The sequence below is a fragment of the Podarcis melisellensis genome (genome assembly GCF_964234715.1).
Source record: "Podarcis melisellensis genome assembly, chromosome: 8".
Lineage (NCBI taxonomy): Eukaryota > Metazoa > Chordata > Lepidosauria > Squamata > Lacertidae > Podarcis > Podarcis melisellensis.
The window spans coordinates 69,911,904-69,931,912 of record NC_138540.1 but is presented as its reverse complement, the minus strand read 5'-3'; the positions used below and the strand labels follow the sequence as shown (position 1 = coordinate 69,931,912).

The 20,009-nt window shown below is 45.6% G+C and overlaps 1 protein-coding gene across 6 annotated transcripts in view; it reads right to left on the bottom strand.

Moving 5' to 3' along the window:
- HIVEP3 (HIVEP zinc finger 3) overlaps positions 1 to 20,009 on the bottom strand; it is a 121,004-nt gene that overhangs the window by 6,379 nt on the left and 94,616 nt on the right. For all 6 annotated transcript variants that reach the window (XM_081920474.1, XM_081920479.1, XM_081920476.1 and 3 more), the window contains 2 exons: positions 10,690 to 10,788; positions 1,671 to 2,752 (listed from right to left, as the gene is read on the bottom strand). In XM_081920474.1, coding sequence (XP_081776600.1) covers positions 1,671 to 2,752; positions 10,690 to 10,788 — 1,181 coding nt within the window. The remainder of the gene's footprint in view (positions 1 to 1,670; positions 2,753 to 10,689; positions 10,789 to 20,009) is intronic.

Genomic DNA, 20,009 nt, shown 5'->3' with positions numbered 1-20,009 from the left:
ATCTGACTGCATTGCCCCAGTCACTCTGGGTGGCTTCCAACAAATTAAACACATTAAGCATGGTAAAACATCCGATATCAAAAACTGCCCTATACAGGGCTGCCTTCAGATGTCTTCTTAAAGTCAGATAGTAGTTTATTTCCCTGACATCTGATAGGAGGGCGCCACTACAGGGCGGGTGCCACTACCGAGAAGGCCCTCTGCCTGGTTCCCTTCACTTCTTGCAGTGAGAGAACCCCCAGAAGGCCCTCAGAGCTGGACCTCAGTGTCTGGGCTGAACGGTGCCCTCTGGCCTTACATTTCCCTATTCCTGATCTACAGTGAGTGGCAACAGCCCTCCAGGGTCTGAGAGAGGGAACACACTCAGCTCTATCCAGAAATGTGGGGCATTCAACCTGGGCTGCCTGCCTGCAGAACAGATGCTTCACCACTGAGCTATGGCTCAGGTTATGGGGCTGGTGCATATAGAGAAATGAGTGCACTGATGTGGACATATAAACTGACTTTTTAATTTAATGATGGGGGGGCGGTGAATAAGGGAGGACAAAGATAAAGGACCTCTGCTCTCCATTACATTTGGCTATCCTTCCCTCCCTGCCTTCTTATTTTTAAATACACTGTCGCCTTCCAAAACACACACACTAAACAGTGGTGATCTCACAGCTGTAACTCTCCTTAGCGCTACCTCTACCTCTCTTTTAAATCAGAACCAGTGAGGGCAGTGAAGGTCCTGTGTGAGTGTCTGGAGGCGATTGGAGGATGGATGGCGGCTAACAGATTGAGTTGAATCCTGACAAGACAGAAGTACTGTTTTTGGGGGACAGGAGGTGGGCAGGTGTGGAGGATTCCCTGGTCCTGAATGGGGTAACTGTGCCCCTGAAGGACCAGGTGCGCAGCCTGGGAGTCATTTTGGTACTCACAGCTGTCCATGGAGGCACAGGTCAAATTTGTATCGAGGGCAGCTGTTTACCAGCTCCATCTGGTACGTAGGCTGAGACCCTATCTGCCTGCAGACTGTCTCGCCAGAGTGGTGCATGCTCTGGTTATCTCCCGCTTGGACTACTGCAATGCGCTCTACGTGGGGCTACCTTTGAAGGTGACCCGGAAACTACAACTAATCCAGAATGCGGCAGCTAGACTGGTGACTGGGAGCGGCCGCCGAGACCATATAACACCGGTCTTGAAAGACCTACATTGGCTCCCAGTATGTTTCCGAGCACAATTCAAAGTGTTGGTGCTGACCTTTAAAACCCTAAACAGCCTCGGTCCAGTATATCTGAAGGAGCGTCTCCTCCCCCATCGTTCTGTCCGGACACTGAGGTCCAGCTCCGAGGGCCTTCTGGAGGTTCCCTCATTGCGAGAGGCCAAGTTACGGGGAACCAGGCAGAGGGCCTTCTCGGTAGTGGCGCCTGCCCTGTGGAACGCCCTCCCATCAGATGTCAAAGCAATAATCATCTACCTGACATTCAGAAGACATCTGAAGGCAGCCCTGTTCAGGGAAGTTTTTAATATGTGACATTTTAGTGTATCTTTCATCTTTGTTGGAAGCCGCCCAGAGTGGCTGGGGAAACCCAGCCAGATGGGCAGGGTACAAATAAAAAATTATTATTATTATTATAGATTTGTGGGTTCAGACTCACTGCTTGGAAGACCGACAGTGAAGAACTTACCAGTTTAGGTTCTTCATACAGTTCTGTATTCTTGCCGAGGGACCTGTGAGGTAGAGGCACTGAAGACGAGATCCCATGCAGAGTTTTACCCAGGCTTTGAACTTTTTCATCTGCTGCCGACTGGCCATGAGAAGGCAAGTCCTCTCTTCCTGGGGACGGGTACCTCGAAGGCGGCTCTGAATAGCTCTGGGACAACATCTTCTTCAGGGATAAGTATCTGGCTGTAGAGACATCCCTGTTTGGAGACAAATGTCTCACAGGAGACATGCCTCTCTCTGGTGGGAGGTACATTCGCGACGACAGCTCTCTTTTCGGAGATATGTACCTGCTGGGCGAGAGCTCAAGTCTCGGTGACAGACTGCGGAGGGGAAACGCCTCTCTCCTCGGAGACATTCGGTGACCAGAGGACCTCCCCCTCGCTGGAGAGAAGCTCCTCAGAGAAGGTGTTTCTCCAGCTGTCGAAAACCTTTTCGGAGACATTTCGTTTTTGGATAACAGGTGCTTCCTAGCCAACATGGAACGGTTGTTGTTGCCACCACTGCCAAAGCCAGAGTCCTTGCTTGGAGACCCCTTCCTTCTCAGAGAGGTGTCTTTGGAGATTGACAAGTCCATCGCTAAGAGCATCTGTGGCCTTGTAATGGGTTCCTTCTCAGCAGAAGAAGCCACGGGTCCACTGGAGGTCAAAACCGGCCGGTGGAGTCTCAAGAAGCTGTGGCAGACGGCAACTTCAGTGCTGTCAGCCGACCATTTTGTTTCTGGCCCCGAGGAGGTGGTCTGGTGACGCCGAACAGCACGCTTGCTAGTGGAGACAACATCTTCCAAGATGGACAATGCTGTCCTGGTGCCTTTCTCCTGGGCGGAGTGAGAACCTCTTGGAGAATGTCCTGGGAGGGAGATGTTCTTCATTTCTGAAAGCTTCACTGGTGGCTCCTCTTGGCTTTCCTCCTCCTCTTCCTCTTCCTCCTCCTCTTCCTCGTCGTCATTGTCATCGTCAGACTCTCCCAAGTCTGAAAACTGGTGTTCTTCAAGTGGCTCAGATCCCTCCTGCCCTTCTGAATCTTGGAAGAGATCTTCACTGGTTCCTAAGGGGAATTGGGGGGGGGGGATACTGCATTAGATCACACAGAATATAGCAAAATCACCCATCTGAAAAAAAATCTTGCATAAGTTCAAAAGTCCTCAAGATCGCTTCTTTGCCATTTGGTCAAATTTTGTTTTATAAAAGGCACCACAGTTGTATGAGAGTGTTTGGATTGAGCATAGAAACTGCTCTTTTATAGTGTGGCAACACCTAGACTTTGGAACTCCCTGCTTATTGATATCAGGCAGGTACCTTCAACTGAGCCTTTCCAGCATCCGCTAAAAACACTTTTATTTAGATAAGCCTATCTGGATATCTCGAATGCTGATGTGCATTTTAATCTGTTTTTAGTTTATTGCAGAGGATTACAATGGTACCTCGGGTTAAGTACTTAATTAATTCCGGAGGTCCGTTCTTAACCTGAAATTGTTCTTAACCTGAAGCACCACTAATGGGGCTACTGCTGCCGCGGCGCAGCCAGAGCATGATTTCTGTTCTCATCCTGAAGAAAAGTTCTTAACCTGAAGCAATATTTCTGGGTTAGCAGAGTCTGTAACCTGAAGCATATGTAACCCGAGGTACCACTGTATTGGCAATCCTCACAGAACTCTAGCCCAATGGTTGCCATTAATTTGATTTGAACTGATTGTAGAATGAACTGATTTTAGAATGTTGTGTTATTTTACTGTTGTTAGCCGCTCTGAGCCCGGCTTCAGCTGGGGAGGGCAGGATATAAATAAAAATTATTATTATTATTATTATTATTATTATTATTATTATTATTATTATTATTATTATTACTTTTTAATTATTTTTGTAAACTGCTTTGCATTTTTATTTTTATTTTTACAATCAAGTAGTGTAAAAATTTTAGGAAATAAAAAAAACCCTAAATAACAGAATGCCTTGGGAGGCAGTGGGCTCTCCTTCCCTGGAAGCGTTTAAACAGAGGCTGGACGGCAATCCATCAAAATGATTCAGCATTCTGGTTTGGCAGAGGGAAAAGAGAAACATGCTAGGAAGTCTTTCAGTGTGAGCCACTTGGAAACAAAAGAGAATGGCACTGGAACCCCACTGAGTTCTAAGCCGCTTGCATTCATAAAAATTAAAATAAAAAAGCGTAGTGCAGGAAAACTTCTCAGTGGATTCCCCCACCCACCCCATATTATGTTGTTATTCATTCGTTTTTCACTGACTGTCATGGATGCTTATTCATCTGGGTGACAGATGGATGATTTATGCTCCCATCATCATTACTCCGGGTGTTACTCTTCCACAGAGAGGCACTATTAGAATAACATTGAGCAAAGCTGCTGGGTGGGAATGGTTTCAGCTTTATCAGATAGAAGACGCTACAAGATGGGAGACAAGGGGGATATAAAATGGCCTTTTATGTACTACAAGAAACAGATTAAATGGACCAACATCTCATTTAAGAGTCTATAAACAAGCTTCCCATTGCAATTTCTTCAGCAGGCAGCAAAATACAGGAAGCAGTGGTGCGATTTCCCCGGGTTGATTGGACAGCCTCGTTAGGCGCACTGTTGCGTTAGGGATGCAGGAGACATTTATGCAGGGCACATTTGAAAGTGAACTGAGGTCACACCTTCACCATACATTTAAAGCCCTCTTTTGCCACCTTAACAGTCATGGAGAATCCTGGGAAACGTAGTTTGCAGAAGGTGCTGGCCTCACAGACTTACCACTCAGCACCCTTAGCAAACTACAGTTCCCATGACTCTCCATGGTTGCAACAGTTGTATTAGAGGGCTTAAAATGTACAGCATGAATGTGTCCTGACTTAATTTTTACCTCCTGGGTGACTTACACAGATCAGAATGTAGTTATTCTTTGGGTTTCACATCTGCCTAAATTTTGCAATATAGGTACCGGCTTAAAAACATATGAAAGGGCATTTAAAGATTGCATGTTTTAGGATAAAACACACTTAGAAATATATTCTTTATGATAAATTACATATTTGAGGGTCACACCCTTTAAGACCTAAGTTCAATAGACTTCCTTTAAAGTCATATCGAATGCAAATTTTCACATTACGAAAAGTAAGAGATTAGTGCAAAAAGGGATGCTCTGAATGAAGACAGGCAAAACTGGCATGAAGGGGAAATAGATCAATCTAGCCAGCTCTGTCCTTTTCTCCCCCATTTTTAAACTCCTTCTTCGTGGGCAGGCTCGTTCGGTACAAGCACGAGTGCCTTTCAGCCAAAAGTGGAAATGAGTTGAGTGTGCGAGTGAGTTGTAATTCTAAAATTACATGTCTTGTTGCATAAAGCGGCAAAGCCCAGACAGCTAAACACATTCCAGTGGACAGGGGGTGCAGCCAACATCAACAGACCAGGGAGGATTCCATTCTGAATACCAGCGGATTCCTGCCACAGAGTTGAGATCAGCTCTCACGGTGGAGCTCTGCAGGTGCCTGCAGACTAAGAACGTCCCCTGGACAGGCTCTTTGGAAATAGGAAATGGGAGACCTCAGGCTGCTGCTTAGGGTTCACTCCAGCCACACCGCCCTTTTGAGTACACAAGTCAGAATTGTGGTGGGGGCTCTGCAAAGTATTGATCCCTGCCTTGTTTTAAAGAAAGCAGATGCCCTCATGCTCCCCTGAGCATGCTCCCCCCCCCTTCGCAAGCAGAGCAAATGCCCTGTTGGCTCGAAGCCTCGAATAATTGCTGAGGTGGTGACACACTGCGCCACCATTAGCCGAGCGGGGATGTGGGAAACGATGGGAAGGACCAAGTCCTTGAGAGCAAGACCCACAAAATCTCTCCTGTGTCAGCAGGGCCAGATTTAGGTTTGACAAGGCCCTAAGCTACTGAAGGTAATGGGGCTCTTTATATGTCCAGCTGTCCTTTGTCAACAACAAATTGGCACTGGTTTTTTTTGTGTTGAATATATGCTAAATGGTAATTTCTGGACCTAATAGGTATCTAAAGCCATTTGCATATGCAGAATGTAGGCACCCTATATATAGAAAGGAGCAAATCAGTGATATTTTAGGGAGCAGGCTAGCAGGCGGGGCCCATTACTTACACCACAGGAGCCTACACAACACAAAACACTGTTGCTGTATGTAGGCTTTATTTTATTTGTTTTTTATCTTATCTTGATATGCCTTGATATGTAAATCTGGCACTGTGTGTCGACGTCTGCATCCTACGGCTCTCCACCGCATGGAGCAGCATTTGCGGGTTTTCAACGCATCGCTAACATGCCTGGGACCAGCAAGAAATGAGGACCAAACCACAGCTGAAATCCATCTGTTGTGGATGCTTTAGTTTAGATTCCTGCATTGCTGGGGGGGGGGGGTCGGGCAAGATCGTCCTTGGGGTCCCTTCCAACTCTACAGTTTCTAAGATTCTGTAAAATGGGGATGTGGCCGCTTAGCCTGTGCGCCAACCCCGGCAGGTTTGCCGTTCAGTCTCAGAAAGAAGTCAGGCTAAGAGCAGCGAAGACTTTTCAAGGGGCTCTCAAAGCTAATCAGTTATTCTGAGTAAGTTAGCAGGCTCCGCAACTCCTCCAGCAATCTGACACTGGAGCAGATGTCCGCTGGCTGACACCAGCATGAATGCATCTCCCTTGTGACTGACACAATACTGGACTCAATCCTCCCCCCCCCCCGTTTTTTTTCTTTTGCACGTTCTTTCTTCCCCAGGGTAAAACTCTGGCAAAGCACCATCTATTCTGAATGTGGAACGTTTTCCTTTTTTCATGATGTAAAGCAGCAAGAGAGAGAGAGAGAAGGGGTAGAGGAAAGCCTGGATTTCAAAGAAGGAAAGCTGCACCGTGGCAAGCAAGCGAAAATCACAGTGTCTGCTGTCTTAAGGCTGTAAGTTCATAAAGGCACAGGACATATTCTGATGGTTCAGGCCAAAGGCCCAGTTCCAGTTAAGCATCTCACAGCCAGACAGATGCCCCAGTGAAATCCACAAGCAGAGCAGACAGTAGCCCTCCCTCCCCACCTCAATGTTTTAGGATGAGTCTAGACAATGCCCCCCGCTGTGCGTTAAACCACAAAGCCTAGGGCTTGCCGATCAGAAGGTCGGCGGTACGAATCCCCGCGACGGGGTGAGCTCCCATTGCTTGGTCCCTGCTCCTGCCAACCTAGCAGTTCGAAAGCACGTCAAAGTGCAAGTAGATAAATAGGTACCACTGTGGTGGGAAGGTAAACAGCGTTTCCGTGCCCTGCTCTGGTTCGCCAGAAGCAGCTTAGTCCTGCTAGCCACATGACCCGGAAGCTGTACGCCGGCTCTCTCAGCCAGTAAAGTGAGATGAGTGCCGCAACCCCAGAGTCGGCCACGACTGGACCTAATGGTCAGGGGTCCCTTTACGTTTAGACAATGCCCCCAACATGGGAACTGGTGGTGGTTTCTTCAGTGGCGTAGCAAGGTCAGGTGGTGCCCAGTGTGGAAAATTTCTTGTCACACACCAGCATTGAAATCTAGTTGTCATTGCTGGGAGTTGTTGAGCTTTTTTAAGGGGAGAGGTGGCCAAAATTGTTGAGCTTCTTCTGGGATTCCAGGGTTTGAGTCCACATTTGAGGGAGCTTCTGCTTCTCTCCTTCCCACCCGCCTCCGCTCGTTTGCTTGCATGACTCCTTCCCATCCTCTCCCTGCCTGCATGCCTCCTCCAGCAGCCTGGGAGTGAGAGCTGTCAAAACGCTGCAGCTCCCCACCTGCCCCCAACGAGTCATGGGCGGGTGGTGTGCCAAAGGTCACCCCCTCGGAGATGACATTCGGGGCACTCCACCCCCACATCACCCACCTTGCTCCACCCCTGGGTTTCTTTTGTGAACGTAAGAGCATAAGAACATTCAGCATAGCGACTTTTGAGCTCAGGTGTCATAAGGACATAAAAAGACCCTGCTGAATCAGGCCAATGGCCCACCTACTCCAGCATCCTGTTCTCACAACGGCCTACTAGAAACTCGCAAGCGGGGTTCAAGCACCAGAGCACTCTCCCCTCCTGTGGTCTCCAGCAACTGGTATTCAGAAGCACGACTGCCCCCAGATGTGGAGGAAGAGACCAGCCACTGTGGCTATTAGCCATGGATAACTTTCTTCCCCATGAACACCAGCCACCGGGGAGCAGGGGATCAAATCCAGAATGGGACTGCTCATGGGCACAGCCAGGATTTATTGGGGGGGGGGCAGAACCTCAGTTAGTTAAGTATTTTTACTGATTTACTTCATTTGGGTGATAGCTGCCTCCCGCCTCCCTTGGCTATGCCCATGGGACTGCTACAATGCACAGGGAGGTCTGTTTAACCCTTTCCCTCCTGCAGCAGTCCCAATGAGCCCCTCAGCTGCTTTTTGCATAAGAAAGCTCCAATAGCATGTGATAAAAACAGTAGCTTCTGGCGAAGTGGCGAGGTATTCTTTGCAGCTGCACTGCAGTGAGGAAATGCCCCCTCCCCATCTCGTGTGCCACAGTCCTAATCCTGTTACCACCATCACCACCGCAGCTGCTATTTAGCAGCAATGCAGAAACATCAACCAGCAACAATATCTATTTCGTATGATGCCGTTTGGCCCAAAGTGATACCATCTACCTGGCAGGGCGGTGAAAAGGGAGATCCCCAGGCTGCTTTCTGTGGAATGCTGGAAGCAGACAGATTTTATAGTGCAAATGCCACCTAGTTGGCGGACTACATGGCCCCATAGCTAGGTTAGTTGGGTCACTAGTGGGAGGCCATGCCCTCTGCCGCTCTGTGCTCAGTTCAGCTGCACAGGACAGTCATCAGGATAATGACTCTCCGAAGCTTATTTGTGGTACTTAGTGCAGGATGCCACACTGAGCACAGCCTCCCTCAAAAATCCAGCTCTCCTAAACTCCACACTCATCGGCACTGCCCAGTGTCGCAAGTACCGGGGAGTAGGCAGGGAAATAACAGCCACTTCAGAATGGAAAAAAAGTCTTTTCTGTGTTCAAATCCCTGCTCACTCCTGAAGTGCATTAGGTGACCTTGAGCCAGTCACAGTCTCTCAGCCGAACCTACTTCACAGGTTGTTCTGAGGACAACATGGAGAGGAAGAGGGTGGTGTATGCTTTTTGGAGGAAAAGCGAGGTGTAAGAGCAATGAAATGAATAAATAAATGACAGCACTCCCAAGTATGAAACTTCACTCCACCTCCATTTTAAAGTTAGACTGGCATCATCTTTCTTAGTTTTCATTGGACCATTAAAACTTGATTTGCTCTCTATGACCTTTGAATGATTTTAAATGTAAATCAATTCTGTTCCATCTGTTTGTCTGTGCCCCCGCCCCCATCTGTTGGTCATGAAATTGTTTTTCTCATGCGGTTCTCTCTCTCTCTCTCTCTCTCTCTCTCTGTGTGTGTGTGTGTGTGCAATGAGTACTATAGTTTTACATCTCATAAAATATATTGGATAGATATATGTCTTAGATATTGCAATGGATAAAAGTTATTGGTGGGTTTTAATCCAATTTTGAGTAGTTCCACATTTTTTTGCTATACTGTTGTATGACTGATGATGGCTTTTGGCTAAGCAATAAAGATTTGGATTCAATGTTGGTTTTTAGGTTAAAGGTTTTTAAATTGTTACGTCACCTTGGGGTCCTTTGGGGGCTGAAAGACGACTCGTAAATAAATTTTATAACGGGAACATTTATGTGTAACTTGGTCCTCTTGCTTGACTTCTTAATTTTATACCAGATTTCATCCCCAGAAAGTAACATGAGGTAGTAATAAATGCTCTAGTGGATGCTAGACTGGTTTACGCTGATCACTGGAAATGTAAGACGATACCTTTGAAACACGTACGGCTGGGAAAATCGTAGGATACTCTTTTATTGGTTAAATGGATGGCATTCTGTAAATCTTCAGACGCACTCAAACGCACAGTGAAAAATGGAATGCAGCACATGTGAACATATGTGTGTTTCTGTATATCTGCTCACCAGATCCAGCCAAGTCACAAATCAAATTGGGCTAACCTGGGATTCGGTCAGACCAGGTTGAAGCAGCCCCAGATCGTCCCAGGTTGGATGAGTTCCACCTGGAGCAATCCAGGGCAGCCAAAAGAGGGGGCAAGGGCGGTCTAACAGGAAGGGTGAAGAGAAGGCAGCTTTTATGTGGCCCCATCTGCACTAAATATTTAAAGAAGCATCATGCCACTTTAACCAGTCATGGCTTCCCCCCAAAGAATCCCGGGAAGAGAAATCTGTTAAGAGTGCTGAGAGTTCTTAGAAGACCTCTGTTCCCCTCACAAATCTAAAATTCCCAGAGTGGCTCAACAACCCATCTCTCTTCCCAGGGAATTGTAACTCTGGGACGAAAACAAGAGACTCCTAAGAACCCTTGGCAACTTTAACTAACTTCAGTTTCCCAAATTCTTTGGAGGAAGCCATGGCTGTTGAAAGTGGTATAATAGTGATTTAAATAGTGTCTCCTGCTCTCCCTCGCCCCTGACTACATATTTAATTGGGGTTTTAAGTGCTGGGTGACCTTGGGCCAGTTACTGTCTTTCAGCCTAAGCTGCCTCACAGGGTTGTTTGTGAGAATAAAATGGGAGAGGGGGAAGAAGTATAGGGGCCACTTTGAGCTCCTTGGAGGAACAGTGGGATAAAAATGTGATGATAAAACAAATACAGTCATACCTCGGGTTACAGATGCTTCAGGTTGCACGTTTTCGGGCCCACGTCGAACCCGGAAGTACCGGAATGGGTTACTTCCGGGTTTTGGCACTCACGCATGCGCAGAAGCACTAAATCACGCTTTGCACATGCGCAGAAGACCAAATCACGAACCGTGCGTGCGCAGATGGGTTGCGAACATGCCTCCAGGACGGATCATGTTCGCAACTCGATGAATTAATTCAAATCCAATTCTAACTGGCATCAGGAATGTGATATGTAGACAGTAAGAAATGAATGAATGAATCGATATGAGCTTTACCTTCATCTGCTTCTTGCTCCACCAGCGAAGACACCAACACACCCATCTCCTGACATTTTTTGCTGTGGGCTTTTGACTTCATATGTTTAGTCAGATTCCCTGAAACAAAACAGAACATACACGTTTGTCAACACGGGCTTCCTTTCTGCATAGGAACCAGTGACATTCTCTGCATTATTTTGCCAGAACTGGAGGCAGGCACCCACAAACCACACATTATTCTCTCAGCGGGCTGAGTGTAAGGTTAGTCATTTGCTTCCTTGGGAAGATTAAGGCACAACCTTCACAATCACTAGCAGTCATGCAATGCAGAAAAGCAGGCAGGCACTTTGCTTTGCAATGTAGGAAAGGAATGCTGGTGGCCTGGCCCATCTTTCTCTCCAGATTTGCCAGAGCATAGACAGCAATCGCACACTGTCAAACAAAAGGCAAAGCCTCCTTGTGGAGATCAAGCAACAAATATGACCATTCAGTAGCAGTTCAGTTGAGAACAGGAGGCCATAAGCAGAGCCCTGCTGGATCAGGCCCAAGGCCCATCTGGTCCAGAATTCTGTTTCCGCAGCAGCCAAAAGATGTCCCCACAAGCAGAACATGAGCACAAACGATGCTCCCTCAGTAACTGGTACTGGTGCCTTTATGACTAAGCACCATTGACAAGCTTATCCTCTATGGATTACCCTAATCCCTTTTTAAAGGTGACCATCATTACATTTCGTGGTAGCAAATTCCATAGTTAGCTACGTGCTATGTCAAGTAGTATATTTATTTTTTTGGGGGGGGGGAGAGAAGAATTCAGAGGGAAAATAAAGGCTCAAGAGTCAAGCAACAGAGCAGATATTAAGAAGGAAACAATCTCAGCTCAGATAGGCTACTCCACTTTTAATTTAAGACTCATGTTAGTATATACAAGCCTTATTTATGCCTGGCTTGTTCTTGCATCCTTGCACACTTTGCATCTTCTGTGCCTGCTCCCCTCCCAAGTTCTGACACAATGGCAAACCAGAGTTTGGTGGCATACCAGCTCAAGGTGCCAAGATGCCCTCAAGCAAGATGCCCTCAAGTGTTGCCCCCATTCCAAAAAGCCCTCATCCTTCTCACTACCACTGCTGTTGGCTGAATGCCTGTCAGGAGAACGACTGGTGAAAAAGCAGAGGGCAGAGGTGCTGCTACCCACCACTTCTCGTCCACTCTGGGCCAGAGGGTACGTAAACAAAGAGGTGACCACAAGAAGTAGGAGGAATCAGGATGATTCCTCTGTACCTTGAGCTATGGCCCTTCCCCAGATCGATGAATGCACATGGCAGTTCTATTCTTCCTTTGAGGCTGTAGCACTGCTGTGGGTACTTACTGGTCATAATACAATTTGTGCGCAGCTAATACGCAGCTGCTCTAATGCTCGGATTAGTCTCCAAAAGTGGGGAAGGCAGGCATCAGGATGTAAGAAGAGTCTTGGCGGATCAATATAAAAGTTGGTTCCATCTAGCCCAACCTTTTGTTGTTGTGGAGGACTGCAACCTCAATCTTTGTATGAAGATCAGCCCAGCAAGACACCACAACCCAAGGCTACCTTTGACAGCATGATTCAACCAAGAGAAACCTCATATAATAATAATAATAATAATAATAATAATAATAATAATAATAATAATAACTTATACCCCGCCCATCAGGCTGGGTTTCCCTAGCCACTCTGGGCAGCTTACAGCATATCTAAAAACATAATAAACCTCTCTTGCCCTGGTGAAGGCTTGTCAGCTGGAGGTTTGGTGGCTGGGAAAGAGTCATTCTTCTGAGAAATCTGAACCAGAGAAGAATTCATGGGTTTAATGTGTTCCTCTTCTTTGAGGCACACATTATGAACCCCAGGAGTCTGCATCTGGTCTCTGACACACGAAGCTTTGTGAGCGCCTGTTACCAGTGATCTTTGCACTGAAAGCCTCCCTGGTTGCACTGATGGCTTCAAATCACCACAAGTGACCAGGAAAGGTGTCTATCCTCTGGTAAACAGGAGAATGGAGTGTGGCAGCTTTTGACAAGGAAGAGAGAATGCAGGTGCATGAAAGGAGAGAAGTGAAGAGAGAGAGTTAAAGAACAAGAGAATGATAGAATATTTCCTTTCTCTCCCTTACCCTTCTCCCTTCACACGCCCCCCTCTCTCCCCCCTCCACTTCCAGGGACTGACCAGACTGAATATAAGAAGTCATGCATGTCCTCAGTGAAACTCCTTCAAGGTTTCGTTAGATGCCTCAGTATCTAGCTTGGTTCTCCAAGTGCACTGTAACAAGATGACATAGCCAAAGCTCTCCTGACTGTTGGCAAAATACCTGCAACCCGAAAAACTGGGACATTACAGTAAGCAAAGGAAACCAGCCAACTTGTCCTTCTGAGACCTATTTCAGCTCAGCACTAATAAGGATCCCACTTCTCTGGAGGGTGCTTGTAAAAAGCCACCATCACAACTGCTTTACTAGGGAAGGAACCACAGCGCAGTGATAGAAGGCACACTCAGGGTTTACTATTGTTTAGCAATATAGTCATTCTGGTCCATTTAACTGAAATGATAAAGAGGTGGTGTTATGGACTTAGGAGGAGTGGACTCAATTTTCTGGTTTCAGACAAATCCCTCTTTCAGAACTCATCTCTCCTTCTTTAAATTGAAAATGTTAATGACCTGCAAGTTATTCTTGCCACTTGTTTTTTCAGATAATTGTTTTCCCCTAATAAATACAGATCACAAGGAAATTTACATATGAAAAATGTGTTAAGGAGAAAAGATTCACAGGATTCATAGTCATAAAGAAATCACCACGTGAAATTTGGAGTTTGTCCAGTGCTGAATTGCAGTCAAAAATGGGAATAATTGCTCTCTATGAGCACACTGGATGAGCTCAGATGGTGGCTTTGACCACAACATACAGCATTAACCTCAGCTTAGAAGTCACATTCACACCGTCTGTTTAAAGCACTTTTACCATTGTAACAGCCAGGCTCCTGGGTCCTATACTTTGTTACAGGTGCTGAGGGCAATTTGGAGAACCCTCACAGAGCTATAACACCCTTGACAAATGATACAGTGGTGCCTCGCAAGACGAAAAGAATCCGTTCTGCGAGTCTCTTCGTCTAGCGGTTTTTTCGTCTTGCGAAGCAAGCCCATTGACAGCTTAGCGGATTAGCGCTATTAGCGTCTTTTAGCGGCTTAGCGGATAAGCGGCTTAGCGGCTTAGAAAAAGGGGGGGAAGGGGAAAAAACCCGCAGGAACTCGCAAGACATTTTCGTCTTACGAAGCAAGCCCATAGGAAATTCGTTTTGCGAAGCACCTCCAAAACGGAAAATTTCGTCTAGCGACTTTTCCGTCTTACGAGGCATTCATCTTGCGGGGCACCACTGTACTTCCAAGGATTCTTTGGTGGAAGCCATGACTATTAACACAGTATAAGTACGCTTTAAATGTATGATGTAGATGTGATGATATTCTTTGCAAAACAAAATAGTTTTCTCACAATGTCGAATTTCACATTCAAAAAAGGTTCAGGGTCAAAAAAAGGTTCAAGCAACTGTTGCATCTCAACTCTTTTCATCCCCTCTTGGCCACCCATTCACAGCTACTTCTTTAATTATTTTAAAAAACTCAACCCCTGGCTGTGACTAAAATTTGTCCCAGTTCGAGTTCATAATGGACAGTATCATCATTCAAATGGATGCTTGTCATTGAGATCAATCATGCCCCGAAGAGTCCCGAGTCCTGTTCCACTGGCTAACTTTAATTCCATCAGCACACAAACAAAAGCAGGAGGAACTAGAAGCATGCGGCAGCAACATAGTCAAGACATGCCACACAGACACACATAAAGGTCTCCATCATTGCCTGCTTGTCAATGAACATTATTAGCTGCTTAAGCTCTTTTGTCGAGACATCTTCCATGGGACTTAAGCGGTTGCCTTGAGACAGCTAATATGCTTTTGCATCCTTAAACCTCAAAAGCAGCTTAGCGAGCACAGGGAGTGCTTTCCGTTCCTCTCAGAACCAAATGCAAAGGAAGGGAACCTGATAGACATCTTATTTGCAGAGCTGGAAAAGGTCGGTCATGGAGGAACATTGAGGGGAGACATAACCCAAATGCACGTCAGTATGTTATCCGCAAGAAGCCAAGCTAGACACATTGGACAATGTCAAGGGAGCCCCTTCTTCTCCCCTTACTTCTCACCAATGACAACACATTATATTAACGGCTTCTTTAAGGTTGATGTAAGAGTAGCATAATGGTGTCACCTACAAGTCATGGAACCCAACTGTAACCTTAGGCAAAGCATATTTAAATTCATTCTCCTGCAGAGCAGAATGTCACAGCAGGGAAGGAGACTTGGGTTTAACTGAAAATGGCCCTATGTGTTTTCAACTAACCTTTCATAAAGAAGAGGTGAGGAACCTGTGGCCCTCCAAATGTTGTTGGACGGCCCCTTTTGCCACTGATGACCCTTGACCATGCTGACGGGCACTGAGGTCCAACAGAATCTGGAGGGCACCAGGTTCTCCACCCTTGACCAAAGGTGGATAAATCTGCCAATTTCAGTTTCTCTCTGTTTCTCATTTTTCCAATCTTAATTTCAGTTCCAATTTAAATCTTCAAAAATTAAAAGACGAAAAACCACTGGCATTCTAGTACACAATTTTTGTATGCACATTTGCCTTATATAATGTGTTTATTATATATGTTATTTTCATGAAAATGTGCATTTTGTGCACATTGTCCCCTAGCGGGTGCATTTTAAGGCTCTTTATTGTTGTCACAGAACTGCGTTGCAAAATTCAGAGAAGTGTGAATTTTGAATGGAGAGCTGTGCTTCGGCTCACAGATTGTTTTGGGAAGTGAGAATCACAAAGCCAAATTTCTCTCCAGGCCTGCCATATGGGATTCCCATCATTCTTTCAAAATAAAATTGAAAATAATTTTCTTAGTGATCTTCCGTAGGGGGCATGGCTAGCCAGTCACTTGGGTATTTGAGGAGCCTGTAGAAATTCCTTATAAATCCGTGATAATTAATATGGTATTAAGAATATCCTGATGTTTCACACTGTTGCATAGTGGATTGTTCTTCATCCTGGTATGCAGAGGCAAATTCAGATTCCTGCCCAACAGTTGCCTGACCATTTGGGTGTACAGCTGCCATCTCTTTTTTGTGCAAACACATGGGCCCAGACTACTTGAAAGACCCCATCTCTCTATATGAATCTGCCCAGGTGCTAAGATACTCAAGTGAGCATCTCCTCTTAGTCCCATCAACATCAGAAAGCACAGTTGGTGGTGACAAAAGAGAGCTGCTCCCTGATTGTAGAATTCCCTCCCAGCCTGGCATTCCCGGGGGGCTCTGGACTACACCTCCCATCAGCTCCTAGCCAGCACTGAATGGCTAGCTGGGGGTGATGGGAATTGTAGTCCAGAGCCTCTGGAGAGCACCAGGTTGAGGAATCCTGCTTTAACTTTTCTGAGAAGCAACTTCCTTCTTTTGCTATGTGATGATGGGACTTGGGGTGGCCTAAGAAAGGAGACCAGGAAGGGTCTCGATGTTGCCTATTAACATTGACCACCTCGGCAGGCAACTGAGTAGGTGCACAGGCAACCTGGCAAAACCTTCCCCATTATGGTGGTATATGCTGCATTTCCATTAAAATTATAGAAATTATTTCTAAATGTGCATCAAGGCATGCAAAATTAGTAGGTGCAACTTCTATGCAAATCTGAGCCCTAATTCAACTCTTTCTTGGGGATGAATTTTGTTTTGCTTTGGTGCCACCTTAGATGTGGCATTATGTTAAAATAAGTGATGCCTGAATGAAGCTGTTGGAAGTAGACAATGACGGTAACAGGGTTTCTAATCCTACCTAGAGGGGACCCATTGAAATTAATAGACATGGCTAACATTAATGAATTTCAATGGGTCTACTCTGAGTAAAACTTCATTGGATACAACCCACGATTTGGAATGGTCTTTAGAACACACCTTCTTTCCACTTCTTTTGAACTCAGCCAATTAAGAGCCAGCCCAAGCTTTGGGTGTGGGGCAGTTCCCAGTATAGCAGTGCACATTTTAACCTTTTACATACACAAGACTACCACCTGAAGAGTACAAAGCTGAGTATTGGGAGTGGGAACCAAAACAGCAAATTAAATAGAATTTATATGACATTCACCCCCCCCCAAAAAAAAGAAAGACTCTAATTTGCTTTTGGAACTTTCAAACAAACATTTCCAAGGCAGAATGGTGGGATTTCTTTTTTAAAAATAGGCCCTTTTTGCAACAGAGATAGAAAAGGGAGAAGGGGGAGATAAAAAGGAAAAGACTTGTTTGCTACAGATAAAGGGCATGCACCAGCTACTGTTAAGCACTTAAACCCTATTTATTTCAGGGGCAGAGAATTAAGTATGTGTTTTAACATTATGATTGCAATCCAGGAAGCTTAGAAGTGCTTCGCGGCGGTTAGAGTGCGCCAAAATAATCTTGCAGCTCAGAATAAGCTTTTTACCAGCTTTTGTAACACAGGCCCATTATATTTAATCTTCGCAATCCGCTAAAGATGAATCATATTTTAAATGGTTCCAATTTACCTGAGGGCCTCTCCCCAGCGTGACAGACAAATGCATCTAACAGAACTCCAGTAGCTGTTTAAAAGGCACTTTAGGAAGGGGCACTTGTGGGGTGGGTGGGTAGGGGAAAACAGCATTTCTCCCCACTTCTTCTCTCCAAACTGCCTCCTCTAGAAGCTGCTTTTCCCTTTAAAAAGAAGAAAAGCCCACTGGGGATTGGTTACAAATCTTTGCGTTTAATTAGGCTTGGAATCTCTATAGCAGAGGCAGGGAAAGGGATCCAGCCAGCGGTCCGGATTTTTATTTCTCCCATGAAGCAGGATTGACAGGTGGGAGGGGCCAGCCTCCTACCAATCACCTGATGTCGCAATGATGTAAAGGGACCATTTTTGGCTGAATGGTTTGAAACCCAGCCGTGGGGTTTGCACAGCACCACACACAGGGTTTTGTGCAGGTTTGTTTCTGCAAGTGCTGCCAATCCGTTGATTGGTGGTGACTGCAATGTCCATTTGGCCCAGCCGTGTTTCTCCTTGACCCACACCTGGTGCCACATATGATATCAAGTGTAGAGGCAGTGGTGTGTGGCTTGGCCTCACAGACCAGGTTAGGTCTGCAAGCTGAAAGTTCTCTGCCCCTGGTTTATAGCATCATGCTGTGCTGGAAAGATAGAGGAGAACTGACCTGAAAACCATTCTCCATATATTGCAGTGTTGGCGCAAATGAATGACAGCCCCCCTTCATGCAAATTCAACCCCAGAGAATGCAGAAATCCAGACACATGCAATTTCCTAGCTGACAATACAGTGGACACACCACATCTCCAAATCTAAGAAACGGGAGGGTTGCACCTCTGACTTTTTTTACTGGCTACTACAAATCTGCAAGCAAAACTTTGAAGCTGAAACCAATTTCAAAGCCTATTCACAGGTGGCGGCTCTCAAAGCAAGCAGGTAGCTATAATAAGAGTCAGTGATCCTTTCCTACTGATAATCATAAAACTATAATTCTCTGGTTCTTCAGGAGAAGCTAGGGCAATCAAAAAACTATGGTGCCTGTTAAAATTTGTAGTGGAACTAAATTCCCAGGCACCTCTGATGTTTATACCTCCCTCCTTCTGTCAGACTCCACAAATGAAATCACTACCAAAATGGCAAATTCTCTCCGTCAACATGCATTTCTAGGAATTGAATGGTTCAATCTCCTTACCAACTAGACTAGCACTCAGCAATCCATTCTAAGTATGGCTGTGAATGTGCAACAATGCACACACAACAGCCTAGTCCTTGACTGTGCAGCTAATTCCTAACAGTCTTTTGCTGGCATGTAAATTGCAAGTCGTATTTGTCTGATTGTAACTTAGTGGCTGATCCGTGATGGTAATAATAAACATTGATTGACTGAATCGGTAGCATACGTGTGCCCTGAGATAGAAGACAGCACAATAAGCTCTTTGTTAACTGTGTTGAATCACAGTGCAAATCAAAGCATGTAGAGAGGACCCAAATTTGACCCCAAACTCAGTTTTTTTGATTTCCCATTTTTATACAAGACAGTCAGCGAGAGGCAATGAGGCATCAGCTGATCCACATTACATTACTATTCAGATTGTTAAAATGGGTTGAGCTTGACAACGCAGGTAACATGAGTAGATCTTATTAACTCTGGAGCTCTGGGCTTCAAGAAAAAAGTGCCTGTGAAAGTGTTGATTTATTTTCCTGACGTTAGTTTTCCAAGCACTATTTCTATCACAGCAATGGCCTGCAAAGGTCATTCATTCAATGGCTTAGACTGAGTGTAGGAGCTGTGACTCTGATCCAAAACTCTGTGTCCTTTGATGTGTGCATAAAGATAAATTACCAATAAGAATAACCCCATTCATTTCAAGAGAGGGACTCCATCGATACACGCGTTTGTTTACATTCACAAATTTGAACCCACCATTACAGATGCCAGCAAAGCTTTCAATTTCTGGGTTCATCTTAGAGCTTGAGGGGCTCATAATTCGAGCTTCAAAGGATTTACAAGTTATTCTCTGGCTCAGATTAAAATCCAAGCCAGGGAGTAAATATTGGTTTCCCGCCCCACCTGCCTACAATGCAAACCCTTAATCCATTTCCCCATTTAAAGTCTTATTAGGCAGCACCTTCTGTGCAGTGGAGCATAAGAAGAGAGGGAATGGGTGGTCTGCCCTTTCTCCCTCCTTCTCTCTAGTGTCATGGAACACTGCATAGCTAGGACACCTAGAGGTAGGAGGGAAGGGGCAAGCCTTCCTCCTTCCTTCTTCTTGTACAGAACCAGTGTGCCTCCTGTCGGCCAACAAGTATTTAAGGGGAAAGGTGTTGGGAATAAAGAAGGCTGATGAGAAGAGTATTTGAGGAATCAAGGAGAGATGACAGGAGGGGGTGGGGAGCCAATTCCAAACATGCAATTGGTTTGGATCATAAGCTCCATTATTTCCAATTTTTCTGTTTCTCTCTTTGTCGCATCCTGGTCACTGTCTCTTCGAGCTCCTGCCATCGGGACGGAGATACAGGACGATGAAGACAAGAACGAGCCGTCTTAAGAACAGCTTCTTCTCCAGAGCGATCTCGGCCCTGAATGGGAAGCCTGGACTTTGAAAGTCATCTAATCTTCCTTGCTGTATTATACTGTATTGTTATAATTAGTGTTTTTATAGTTGTTCTTGATTTTGTGTGGAGTGCCCTACCTGGGTGGATGGAGCAGCCAAGTAATTTC